General features: G+C 41.4%; 2 protein-coding genes across 2 annotated transcripts; one reads left to right on the forward strand and one right to left on the reverse strand.

The window, feature by feature from the left end:
• Window positions 1-2,754: 2,754 nt before the first annotated feature.
• LOC123441235 lies at window positions 2,755-5,752 on the forward strand. Its single transcript, XM_045117725.1, has 4 exons — window positions 2,755-2,842; window positions 3,391-3,935; window positions 4,334-4,397; window positions 5,101-5,752. Exons 2-4 carry the CDS (start codon window positions 3,400-3,402, stop codon window positions 5,572-5,574), a joined length of 1,074 nt encoding a protein of 357 aa, XP_044973660.1. The 5' UTR covers window positions 2,755-2,842; window positions 3,391-3,399; the 3' UTR covers window positions 5,575-5,752.
• Window positions 5,753-10,060: 4,308 nt separating this feature from the next.
• Window positions 10,061-11,676, reverse strand: LOC123441236 (23 kDa jasmonate-induced protein). Its single transcript, XM_045117726.1, has 3 exons — window positions 11,444-11,676; window positions 11,026-11,302; window positions 10,061-10,515 (listed from the first exon to the last, which is right to left on the reverse strand). Exons 1-3 carry the CDS (start codon window positions 11,611-11,613, stop codon window positions 10,330-10,332), a joined length of 633 nt encoding a protein of 210 aa, XP_044973661.1. The 5' UTR covers window positions 11,614-11,676; the 3' UTR covers window positions 10,061-10,329.
• Window positions 11,677-14,266: the final 2,590 nt, after the last annotated feature.

Genomic DNA, 14,266 nt, shown 5'->3' on the forward strand with positions numbered 1-14,266 from the left:
ATTCTAAATATAATAGTTGAATTAATCTTACTGATGTGGATTAACATACTGTTGTTTTTTTGTTTCAGAAAAGGGTGAACACACGTGATTGTTTTTGATTGTTTTTGAATCACGATGGTTGTTTCTTGATAGCATGTGTTCTTTTTTAATTTTGGGACTTGGAGGCGTGTGATGAGGGAGTATTTTAGTCATAATGGCTCTATTCCTTACATACATGGTGTCTCTATATAAGTGAGATACTTCTAATAGATCTTGACCATTAAGTTTTAAATCTAATGGTTGAATTAATCTTGATGATGTGGATTAATGTAAAGGCTTGAAAGGTGCCTCCAGTTAGTAAATATAAATATAAGATATAAGATATAAGATAGTCTAGTAGAAAAAAGGAAGAACATAACGTTGCTAGAGGAAGGACCCATGCAGTTGAGATGGCATCTTTCTTGTGGCTAATTCATATATTTATCACACCACATTAGGCGTTCTTTCTCAAAGCTAGTGAGGGTGGTCCAAGCAGACAGCAAGTGTCCAATCTGAGTGAGCCGAGAGGCAGAAGAAAAGAAGACTCTCGCTATTCCTACTGCGACGGCCCATCACTCACATGAAACACGTAGTAGCTGCTACGGTCCATCGGCGTCGATCGGCATCGGCATCGGCATATATATCCAGCATTCATGTGCGACCCAACCAAGCATGTGAAGCACGTATATATGTGTACCATCCATCGATTCATGGGTGCATGGATGTAGTTACCGTCCGTCTGCAGATAAGGTACGGTCGAGTAAAGCAGACACGAGAAGCACGAGATGGATGACCATCTCAAGGAATCTTTGCTCATTTGTAATGTTTGGAGATAAACTCAATCCCCACCTTGGAAGAGAGCCTTCTTAATTAACCCCTGTCACCACTGTCCAAACGTCATGTCGACCAATCCAATGGAGATCTCCTCTGAGCCTCTCCATGTAGCCACGTACTCCATCCGTTTCTTTTTACTCTCCGCATATAAGATTTGGTCAAAGTCAAACAACATAAAGTTTAACCAAATTTATATCCAAAAATATGAATATCTCCTATATTAAAATTATATAGTATGAAAATACATCTCGTGGTGCATCTGATAATATTGATTTCATGTTGTGAATGTTGATATTTTTTAATATAAAGTTAGTCAAACTTTACAAAGCTTGACTTTGACCAAACCTTATATGCAGAGTAAGAGCGTGTTTGGATACTCTCTAGTCATGTGACTAGTAGTAGTCAGACTAAAAGTTTTTAGTCACGCCCTGTTTGGAAGGTGACTACTAATAGTCAGCATTAAATGTCTCAGTATTAAATTCTTCTCTCTCCCTTTCATTTAACTCCCGCGCAAGGAAGGAAAGCAGCAACGGCATGCAACAGCATGGGCCCGCCAATTAATTAGAGGAGAGACTTTAGTCACTTTTAGTTGGGGGTGGGGTGACTAGGGACTAAACTAGTTTTAGTCACCCATTAGTCAGGGGTGTTTGGAGGTTTACTGACTAAAAGTGACTACTACTAGTCTCTAGTCTCTAGTCTCTAGTGATCCAAACACCCTCTAAAAAGAAACGGAGGGAGTAATTTACCCATGGCATGACTGTCCAGACGACATTTTTAATGTGGCTAAATTATCATACAGAGCGACCAATCTCGAAACAAGCTTTTGATCCTCTTTTTTATAAATAGAGGCACAAACCACCAAACCCATACATAGTGACGAGGAAACCTTTAAACAACCAGATCAAAAGAAAATTAAAACTTCATATGAGCAAATGACACAAGTTCCCCTAACCCTACAGCGCACAAGGAAAACAAGAGACGCCACACCTGATAAATCTAAACATAGCGTTAAACATGTTGGGGGGGGGGGAGCATTTAGGCCTTTTGATGATGGGTTGCCTTGCCTCCTTTCACTCCCAATTAGCCAAGGGCAGTACTAGGAACCCGCGCCAACATAAAATTTGGGCCCGTCGACCAGCAGCCGTACGATCTCGTGGACTGCAGTCGTTCGATCCGCTTGTAGCTCCGATGGTGGCGGTCGCCGCTCGGATCGAGATGGTCGTAGCTTCGGTGGAGATGACCCCACGGTAGCAACTCCGATAGCGTCGCATGGCCGTCCGATGGTCGTGTTGGTTGCAACAAAAAAGAATGTCGGATGTAACAAAATGGTACAGTGGTTGTAGCAATTTTCCGTCACGGGTCACAACTCAGTTCTCCTGATGTAGCAAAATTTGATGTTGGTTGTAGCAAAAAAATATGCTAGTTGCAGCAAAATCGCGACGCCGGCTGTGTGATGTAGCAATATGCGATGTTGGTTATAGCAAAATGTAATGCCGGTCGAAGCATGTAGCAAAAACCGCTGCCGCGTCCTAGACGTACTTGCCGGCCATGGCGCCGCCCGCTCTCGTCGACCCAATTGCCCCCTAGCAGCCACGCTCATCGCCCCCTACCGCCCGCGATTACCGGCCATTCGAGGAGAGAAAGTAGACCGCGTCAAAGAAATTAATGTAGGGTTCGACCTGCCAGCAGCTAGCGCGACCAAGCGTTTTGGCCGCGGTGTAGACGGGAAGAGTTTCCCTTTAGCCAACTGCTAATTGTTAGTCAGTTTATCCTAATTACTAATACTCACTTTGTTTAACAGACAGGAACCTCAGCTTTCCTCGCTCGTGTGATTCCTTTGTTGGTCGCCGTCCACCTCTGCCTCACCATCTTTCTTTATAAACACCACCTACCATTCTCTTATGGACCAAACCGTGAGAGAGCCTCCCTTACCTTGTGCTCGTGGTGAAGCTGATCCTTCCATTGCTTGGTGCCCCCAAGCTACCCCAAGGTGAGTGCTTCTTCCCCTAATGTATCTGTATGTATGTCTAGTTTGTTATGCATTCTAAGGACTTGGTGGAAAATCTTCTCCGAGACTGATTCGGTGGAGTACTTCCTACTTGTTCTTTTCATCTCTCTCATGGCCTCAACAAGCTTACATGTGGATTCAGACCTTAGGATTTTCTTTCTAGGAGTAGGAGTAGTGTGTGACTACCCTTCTTAATTAAGGTGGTACACTGAGACGTATTCAGCATTAAATCATTCCTGAGCCCGCGTAGTATCGTAACTTTACGATGGTAATTTTTTGACTGATTGGTTGTTAAATGTTAAGTAGTAATATTTCCTTTCCCCCTACCCCAGCCCAACCAAGATGATGGATAGAGCTAGATCTGATCTCGAGTTCCAGTTTTAGTACCATGGTGTGCCTTTTGTTTGCGTGTGTGTAGTCGAATCAATTGTAGGAGTAGGAGTAGTATCTTTGTATCGTACCTTTTTTTCCCTTGACTGATTTTAGTGAGTGGGTATATATGACTAATAACAAGAACTACATATTTTCAGGCTTACATCATGTCAGGTGACCTAGTTGATTTAAGTCCAGGGCAGTTGCATAAGCTAGCCGATCTGATCCATCGACAAGAAGTCCAGAAGCTTCAAGAGCTCGAGTTCAACTCGTATGCAGAGCAACAAAAGTATCTCCGTGACGCCAATGATGCCCGCGATAAGGTGTATCACATCCTTGACAGTGCACGGGACATGATAGCACAAACCGAGGCTGAGAAGGATGCCACCAAGCAAGATATTGGCAAGGATGTCTATGACTACTGCACCAAGGCCATCGGAATATCTCTCCAATTCATCCGGAGTTACAACACCCGTCTCACCTACCTTGACAAGCTCAAGACCCACAGTGATGATCTCATCAAGCAGCTAAAGTTCCTCAATCCAGCCACCCAACAGAAGGAGGCCCAGCGCCTTGCCCTTGAGGCTGGCATGTATAAGAAAGCCACGCTGGAGAATGCCAAAAAGTTTCAACACTTTGCACCAAATCAATTCTCAAAATGGCTCAAGGAAAACAAAATCATGTTTGAGGATCTTGTGCAAGAGTATGTCCCAGCGTCATCATCATTAATTTATAAATGTTTAAATACCATTGTGTTCAAAATGATTGCAATAATTTGTATCATTATTAGCATTAATATTTCACACGATGGGAACTTAAAACCAAAATTGATAAAACTCGACCTCCAAAGTGTTGGATTAAACCACTTGGTTATTCAACTTTAAATTATTAAAATTGAAAGATATTGAGCTTTATGAAAATTTGTAGAAATAGTGGCATGCAGTCTACTTGCTTAACATTGCTGAGAACAAACAAATAAAATCTTGCAATCTCTTAGGGAACATAATCTTTGTTTACTATTTACACTTATAGATGGTACTTTTGCAGTTCTATGTAAATGTAACAACAATGACTTTCCTGCTTATCCAATTGTACTTGCAGAAATATGTCAAAGCTTGGTTTTAGGGGGGCTTTCAAAAACTTGGATGATATCCAAAAGCTACAGGTATGAACTAACTTACTCTCTAAACCTGGCCCTTTCCAGCTTATCATACATAAATTGCAATTAATTAACAATCTTTAATGTATCATATTACACGTCTTCGTCTCCATATTTATATATTGTTATTACTATATAGAAAAGATTTGTGGTACTACAGCGTGAACCAAAGGTTTTAACAACAAAGAAGTCATGACTTAAAAAACTATGTTTCAAGTCATCAAGAGTCAAGATATATAATGGATTTATGCTGTGTTCTTAAGAGCTGCAATTTGTACAACTGAACTGAAGTTGTTGAATTTGGGGATTTCAAGTCCATTTTAACCATCGAATATATGTAACTCATAGAAAAATTACAATCAAGTGAATGCTTATATCAAAAACTTTCCAATGGTACTTGAGACACATAAGAAGTTATCAAGATGCTTTGGAGTTCGAGTTGAACTCACTTAAATAATTTCATGACCAAATGTCAGGGCCTCACTTAATCGTTGAACTGATCATAGTGAACACTAAAGAGGAGTCATTTCTTCCTAAAATGGTTCCTCCGTTAGAATCCGTTTGAACTTCTGCTAAATTTGGATAGAGATCATTTGAGTTTTCGATTTTAATAAATTGTAATTTTCATATGGCGCAAAAATAGTGGCTTTATATTGTATTATAAAAGTAGTACTAAACATCACTACAATGTGTATATCATGTTTGCCAGGTATATGACAATATTATTGCGGAAGCGGGACAAGGAAAATCTGTGGTGACTTACTCATTTGAAGCTTTGGGAAAAGTCGGGGTGGCAGTTTTAGTTTTTACAGCAGCTGCAATGGTGTGGGACATATACACAGCAGAAGATAAGCTGGAGGCAGCGGTTAGGGATTCAGTAAATGCGTTAACTGCAGTAGTTAACCTTGAGGTGGGAGAAATAGTTACTACTGCTGTAGAAGCTGGATTCGTAGCACTAGACATCGAAATTGCTTCTGCGGCTGTCACGGTAATTGGAGGAGTCGTCGGTTTTGGAATTGGTGCGCTCATTGGGATAGCTGCAGGTGCGCTGCTTGACTTGATTTTCAGCAGTGGAACTAGCAAGGTGAAGATAACAGACGGGCTTACAGTTTGCCGTGTGGCGCCTATGCCTCATGGTCTCGAACTCGCTCGTCTAGTTAAGCACAATTACCCTGAACTTTAAACTGATCATGCTACTACTATGATCTTTGCTATGCTATCTTCTGCTCTTAGTGCTAGCTACTACTGTCGTGAGTATGTAAGTGCCTAGTGTGCACTCCTAAAATAATACCCCCCGCCCCTGTCGGGAAACTATTGTATTCATGATGCCATGATGAGGAATAAAAGTCATGTTGATTCAATATTATTGTCTTTGCTAGACTCTACTATGTCTCCCCACTCACATATTCCATAATTTGGTTTCCTTTCTTTTTGCCCTATTATTATGTTTTTGATCTAGGATAACACAAAAGGCATGAAACTGGACCCCATGACTTATGAAATGCAAATAATCTGTTTCTGTAACATCAAAAATAATGTATCAATAATGTAATGAAATGAAATTGATAGGTGTTTTTAATGATGAGCTGACAAACAAATTATGTACTTCCTCCGTCACGGTTTAGAAGGCGCGTTTGAAAATTCTCTGGAACCTAGGTGATTATTGGCTACGAGATGGGGTCAAAAATAGCATTCACACGATGCATGCATATAGGAATAGTACATCGGAGTACTAATTAGCCACTGTGAGTAAATGCAATGTGCCTTAAACCTTGTCTATTGTGGAAACACACTTAAATTTAATCGTGCCTTCTAAACTATGACAGGGGGAGTACATTGCGTGGAGAGATCAGGTAAATATTGGTTAAGCAAGCAATTAATGAGACAGTGTTTTGGTTATGTACTTGCGTTACAAAATGGAAAGCCTAGGAAATCTAACTCGATCCGGAAAGAGCGCAAGTTTTCTACAACATCCATCCATTTATGTGGCCCGCCCGATCTGGAACACAGGAATTTGCGTCTAAACGTATCAAGATAGTAAATTACTACTCATGTAGATATGCAAAGCGGTTAATAGTACTGATTAGCGAGATAATCGGGTGTAAACATTAACCTAAAATATCTGGCTATAAAGAAAGAACACTTAGCCTGAAAAAGAAACTTACCATCTAACTGGTGCTTACCCGTGAGATGATGATCAAATGTGCTTTCTTTGAAATTTCAATATATCAACTCAAGGTCTAATTATTATGCAAGCAAATCATAATTAACAAGTTGCAACAAAATGACCAGTTCATTGACTCATAATTAATGAATCATAATCTTAATATATCAACACAAGAATTATTATTATGCATGTGAATCATAATTAACAAGGTTGCAAAGAAAATTTGCCAGAATCTTCTCCGACATCTATCATTGACTGAAGTGGAGTAGTTCCTACTAGATTGACAAATCTTGGTTCTCTCCAGTAAGGAAAATATCTCTTGTTAGGCTATATCACCCCTTCCACTTACGGCCCCAACAACTTCTATGGGAGAAGCACGTAGCCCATGGGTGCGGATGATAGGAGGGCATGGATTCATGTGGATTAGTGCTCGAGCGGATGTCAAGGAGATGAGGATCAATATTCATTTTGGGCAATATTGGCCGAAACCCAGGTGCTGGAGAGTTTGAAGGAGACTAGGCCAAAAGAAGGAGTCAAACACCCATCTGACATCAAGCTTGAGGAGCGCACACGGGGGCTTGGGCTGGTGTAGCTGTCGAGCAGGACAAAAGTAAGTTGTCATGAAGGCTGCCGCCAGCGATGAAGGACCTTTGAATAAACTTAGGGATGGAAGAGGCTCTTTCGACTACGCCCTATAGGCACATCCTAGGCAGGCCGATAGTGTGGCTAGAATTATTTACTATGGATATTGTGCGGGGTGGGCATCACGGAATACCCGAATGGTGGATTACCGTTTATTAGGCAAAATAATTGGTTTTATATGCCATTGATGCAAAAATAGTGGTTTACCTTTTTTTAGCACTTGTTGAACGTAAATTCCAAGCACATGTTAGACCTTCATGCAGCAAAATTTCTCGATGCAACAAATTTCGTTCACGATGCAGCAATTTTCGTCCATGGTTGCAACAAAAATATAGTTGTAGTAAAAAAGTATGAACGTGGTCATAACAAAAAAACGAAGCTGATGATGCGTGGTAGCAAAACAATCCGGTGAACTCGGGTTGCAACTCTGACGAACGTGTATGCAACTTCTTTAGTGAACGGTTGCAGCAAAAAATGATACCGGTTCTAGCAAAAATTAACACGTTTATAGCAAAAAAAAACACTGGTTGTAGCAAAAAGTCCAATGAACTGAGGTTGCAACCAAACGCATATGCAGCTTTTTTGTGAACAAATGTAGCAAATTTGGACACCGGTTGTAGCAAATTTAAACGATCACCACAGGGAAAAATGTTGCATGGCCATACGTGCGGGTCGCGCGCGAGACGGGTGGGCAGCGAGCGACCGGCGCGTTGCTTCCGCCAGCGAGCTGAAGGAAAACGTTTCCCAATATGTATCTCCTCTACCTTATTCTTCAAGTTGTATGTTTTCATGGGATAAGCCCCATTGCTATAATAAATACCCGCTGCTCTCCCCTCTCAGTAGAGTAGGAACGCTTCCATAAATTCTGCAGCAACGAGCAGGAACACCGGCTAGGAGACCATTATTTCTACGAGCACCATCGACATCGCCCCCACCATGACACCAAAGGAGGAAACTGGAAAACCTAGAATCCCTAGGACTAAAGGACACACCCAAACAAGAAGTCCGAGCTCCCCTCGCCATGGTGGCACTGATACGGGGATTAAAGGGGAAGGGGAGCGACGGAATCGCCGGCGAACGCACTTCATCATCCTACCAGTAGGTTTTCCTACCCCTTGTGTTTTAAAAAGGCCAAAGAAAGTCATGTTTACTGGAGGTTATTGTTCAAAAAAGGACCAAGAAAACATCTGCTGACTACTACGCTCCTGAGATAGAAGAAACTATTCACTAGTACGCTTCATTGGTCAGTTTTATATCGAGGTAATAACACCAATGGTGCCCAAACTTGCCAACGATGTTCACTTTGGTGCCTGAACTTGAAAAATACACCGAATTGGTTCCAAAACTTGGCAACATGGTTCAAATACGGTTCAAATCACGTCTAGATATGTATGTATTGTTGACTATACATGCCAGCTTGGCGCAGGGCCCACTTGTAGTGTCGGATAGACTGACACAAAGAGTATGTCTCACTGACCATCGGATCCCACCTGTCAGTACACAACTATATTAAACAAAAAAATGGTTAGGTTGGGATTCAAACCAGGGGACTGTGCTCCACGAACAACCTACGCAACCACTTCCATGAGGTAAAATTATTGTCTAGTCATCATCACTAGCACAATTTATCTACCTGACAAGTTGAATGGGGTAAAGTTAGTGCAGCCCATTTTTCACCTGTTAGTTGTTTTTTTATTTTGGAAATTACAAGATATTCAATTAGTATATAAAGTATTCATGCTTTTAGGAAATGTATTTCTAGTTGTAAAAAGTGTCCATGTATTTTAATAAAGTAAATGTGTTTGTCAAAAGATATACTTTTGAATGAAAATAAATTATAAAATATGTGTAAAAAATATATAACAGCCTAGTGTGCCCCAAGGATTTTATACATTCTTATATTAAAATTAATACATTTTAAATTATGCATACATTTGAAGACAATAAGATTCTAAAATGATCACTTCTTGCATCCATGACTTGCTTATATGTTGTTTGGAGTTTGCTCCGCTTGTTGCATTTTTTCATATTTCATGTTATGTTTAATTTGCCTCTCATGTGTTGTCCCTTTCAGTGCCAGGATGTCTCAATATTCTAGAAGAGGAAGACAATGGAGCCACACTGTCGTTATATGATGTCACTTTCTTCTTTTAGTGCTGAATAGGATATGTTTTGTGTAATACCATTTGTCTGAGATGTGCAATTTTAGTTTGGAATTTATTTGTGTAATTTTACATTGAGGAATGAAAGTTGGTACAGTAGCTGAATGTGTTGTGCACATCACATAATGTTGGTATAGTAGATGGATCAGAATAACGTTGTGGAAATAATGTATTGCATATAACATGTGTCCCAACAAAATGCAATATTTTTATAGGCCACACTTTTTGGGCTTGGCTGATTGGGCTTGTAAAAATTTATATTTATTTTAATGCATCCCAACCCATGCCATGTCATATCTGACGTGTTGTACATGTCACTATTTCTGCCATGTCATATGTTTGCCACGTGGATGATGCCACATGAGCTGAGCCATGTCAGATCCTACATGGATGAGGCACATGGGTAATGACCAAAATTTTGGCCATGACCTAATTGTTTTGGTCATGAAAACAGTGACCAAAACTTTAGAAAGGTCAAGTTTGTTCGTTCTTGACGGCCAACTGTTGACCTCCTCATTTTGATCATAAGAAGGTCATAAATTAAAAATAATGACGATTCAATGACCAAAAAGGAGAGTCATCGTCGACCATATTTCTTGTAGTGCACAAGTGATTGCCGTTTTGATTTTCCGTATGATGTTTTATTCTGGCATAGATATAATTATTTTTGTTTTTATTTAACTTAATTTTTCAGAAAATACGCTCACAAGAGTGCTTTATATCTTTAATTATTAAGTAAAAAGGTAACCGATACAAAAGAAGGACAACTTGATACACAACGACATGTAAAATAAAATACAATTACACGGTACATCTCTTTGGTCCCCATCTTCCTTCGCTTATTCGTGGATCATCAGATCTATAAAAATGCACCATAAAGACAGTAAAGAAAAAAACTACACAAGCGTACATGGACGCCACACAAGACTTGAAGACCACAATAACAACTCGCTGCTTGCAACGAGATCTAGTAGGGAAACTCGAAAACTCCACGTGCGTTCATGGTAGTGCCTTCACCGATGTCAGCCTTGGAAACGTATCCATAGTTGCTATCAATAGAGGTGACACTTGAATTTTTCAGCTTCACATTGTAGATATAATCCCAGCTTCCCACACTTGGGTAGTGCCCTTCCTCGCGGATTTCAGTGTACACCTGGATACGTATAATTAATGTTAGAATATGCACTATAGTAGAGTTTGGGATACAAGGCATGTTTCTTTAGTTGAAAAATTATACTAATATAAGTAAATTCATTTGAATTTAGTTTAGCTGGGTTTATTTAATTGTACGAGTTTTGTTCAAAAGAATTGTGCTGTGAATACGTACATATGCCCCTGTCCCTAAATAAAATTCACATTGTATATGGGCATGCATGTGAATTCAAATTTTAAATAATTATGTTTTCCATAAAATTATATAGGAATATGAATTTTCTTATGTACTTACATAGAGAAATCAAACAAGATTATCTTTTCAATTGAGAGAATGACCGTTTGAAGCTTGATAAATGCATCACTTGCCAAGTAATTTCACCTTTTACTTTTGATTAGATATAACATGAAACAAGATTGTAACTCATACTAGCTAATAACTAATTCGGAGCATGAACGAAGAGAAAAAGGTAAGATACAACATTTTGAGATAAGTAGAGGAAGTATTTACCCCGTTGCCACCAATGTAGGGGACGGTCCAAGAGAACAACCAATCGCAGGAGCTGCTGCTGGAGGGGATCTTGCTACGATACACAACGGCACCAGCTGAACCAGCGGCAGCTCCACTTGGGTGGACGTGGAGGAATGCACCCCATTGCCCATTCTGAATATCTGATGGGTAGGGTGTATCATAGATATGGCCGTGCCAATCGTTGTACTTAGCAAAGTTCAAAGTGGCACCAGTGGCATTGTAGAGGAGGCATTTTACAGCTATTCCGTTACCGTACCTAGCCAAAAGTTGGACCCAAATTTTACTTCAGTTAGGATCTTGTTTCCTCATATATAAGGTTTTTACATATTGCAAGAAGAAGCAGAAATAATTAAGCACTGCATATAATAATAAACCATGCATGTACACAGAAACATACCTCTCCTTGAGGTTGTCGACGAACTTTTGCGCGTTAACATCCTTACCACCGGCGTTGATCATCTTCATGGCATAGTCTGCAACATCTTTTTGGGTAATGGGTTCCTTATACTCTCCAGTGGCTATCACCGTCTGCGCTGAAATGGGGGTACCAAACACTCCAGAGGCCATTGTTTTGCACACACACTGTGATATATAGGTGTACTAGCTAGTTCGCTTCGCATGCAGTGAGAATTCATGGCTTGTTCTGCGTGTATTTATAGATAGATACACGCTGTGGGGCAAGTTCCCGGAAACTTGGTCCACCTCCCACCGCCATCTGCACATGAAGCACGTACTCAATCCATTGCACCCCATCAAGCACATGAAGAACGAGGAGTACTGCAAGCTGAGGGACTGTGTCTTCACCTTATCCTTGTGCTTTCTGAAACAGAATGTGGCCTTTCCATCTTGTCAAAACAAACCAAATGGTTATAAATCGTTATACTTTTAAATTCGAAACCACTCAAAAACCAATAATAAATTTTGAATCTCCATAAGAAAAATTCAGTCAACGGGAGGGGAGATTTCCCCACCGGAATTTATCATGAAAGTAGAGGACAAAACGCCTCATGATTTTTCACTCCGAAAGTCCGAATCAACTTAATCCCTTAAAACAAGGCAGATATTGATTTTTCATTTCCAAATTAGATTTTACGCATCAAAACATCCCAGAAATAAAAACGCCCCGACCGCGGCATCAGTCCCTGCTCGTGGCAGATTGGGTGGTCACTCAGCACAAATGCAAGCACCGCCCGGTTCTCGTCGATGATGACCACGTTGGCTATCAGGAGCTTTGCCCGGCTGCGGCATCCGTGCGTTCCGCCTCCTGTTGAGCCAGTGTCATGCGGTGCTCCTCCTAGATCGCCAAGTTGCACTGCTAGACCATCTGCAACATGGCGAACCGAGACACGACAGGTGAGGGCGCCTCCTCCGCCATCGTCTTGGGACCACCATCCTCCTCCAAGCACGGATCCGTACTGCATCAGGTTGATCTGCCTTAATTTCGCCCTGGCATCACACGTATGCGGCGCCAGCGGCTTGTACCATGAAGCCAACAAGCGCACCATGGCGACGGCGTATAACGGACACGAACTACATGCTCGGAGGGCCGTTGGTGAACTAGGGGCTCGGATGCTTGGAATGTTGGCTCAGGGGTGCGGTTTTGGGCGATCAGGCTCGTCTCCAAACATTTGGGGCCCCGGGACGAAACATAAAATTAGTCCCAAATTTTCGAAAATTCATAAAGCTTGACCGATGATTTGAAAATAAATATAGAGATTAACGAATGTCTTCTTGGCAATTACACATGGGAGAACAAAAATAGAAATTAGGATTTATGGCAATTACGGTGTTGTGCTAGTGCGGAGGCACGATGTAATTTCCTGGATTAGGCTCCATGGGACGCTTCGGCTTGATTACTCCACACGGAACAAGGCACGGCGTGACATGACATGTGACAGCTTAATTAGCGATTCCGATTCAACCGATATGGTACATGATTATGGTCAAGCCCTTTCTATCACCAATATATGGCACCAATATATGGAACATGCATGCATGCTAACCACGATTTGGGGGCCCTAGGAAATCGGGGGGGGGGGGGGCACATCCCTGTGGGCGATGACCGGTGTGGATCGAAATCACTAATTTAGTTAGGAGTATACGTTTTAAAGATCACTTCCACCTATCCAGGTTACAACAAGTTGCACACTGCATGCGTGCCACTTGTTGTAATCTGGAAGTTTTTCTTTTTTCATAGATTCGTATTTTCAAAACGTTCTATCTCCTAAAACGTGCGTCCAAATCTCGAACCGTTTTTTACCATTGAGTTTCTTTCGTCGAGATCTTCCGAGAGGCACGTCCCGAAAGAAACTACTCGCGCATGATCGTAGGGGCAACAAGGATGAAGAACCCCTCTGTGATCGTCCCCCCTCCGACAGAGTGTCGGAAAAGGCCTCTAGATTGGATCTCGTGACCGAACAATGCCCGAGCCACACGCTCGTCCCATGAGCACCCCGGCTAACACTAGCACGGCGACCGCCCAGGAATCTGAGCCCAACCCTGGTCCACGGATACACCATACCGACACGGCCGACCGCTAAGGGTTCAACTCTCACTAATAGAGAAATGACTAGCCACAACTCTTGTTTGTGGCGCGCCATTTTTCACCAACGCCAGCACTAATATTTTTAAATAGTGCAGGCGTGGGCTAAAATCGCACGTCGTGGCTATTAGCATAGTATTGACGTTGCACATTAGGTCCGGTTAAGATATCATCACTATGGACAGCCTTACTAAACCCTGCTATCATTGTTCATGGTCATGTGTGTCGCGTGTCGTGTTTCATTATTAAATAAAAGAGTGCTGGCAGCTAGATTGGTCCACGGCGAATAGAGTGCACGTCCATCGTACACGTGTTGCATTATTATTGTGCAGATAAACAAGCAACTCATGCATAATGCCCCTAGCGCACCATCATTGACCACCCGGATATGTTTCTAGAAAGTTGCACCAAAGTGGACAGTCCTCCCATTTTATATTAATAAGAGCAAATACAATAGAGCTGAGTCAGCTGGTTATAAGACATAAACTAGTAGTCTATTTTTGCTTAGTTGGAAGAAATAGAAAAGGAAGGAGAAGGTAAGCGACCTCTTAGTTAAGAGTCAGCTCTAGCACGTGCTCGTAGGCACTTTGTGAGAGTAAAAGGTGGGTTATATAATAAAATTATAGTACACCTTTTTAATCAACTGTCGTACATGTTGGCTACAAGATGAGTTATAGA

Source organism: Hordeum vulgare, chromosome 3H, assembly GCF_904849725.1.
Source record: "Hordeum vulgare subsp. vulgare chromosome 3H, MorexV3_pseudomolecules_assembly, whole genome shotgun sequence".
NCBI classification, from domain to species: Eukaryota; Viridiplantae; Streptophyta; class Magnoliopsida; order Poales; family Poaceae; genus Hordeum; species Hordeum vulgare.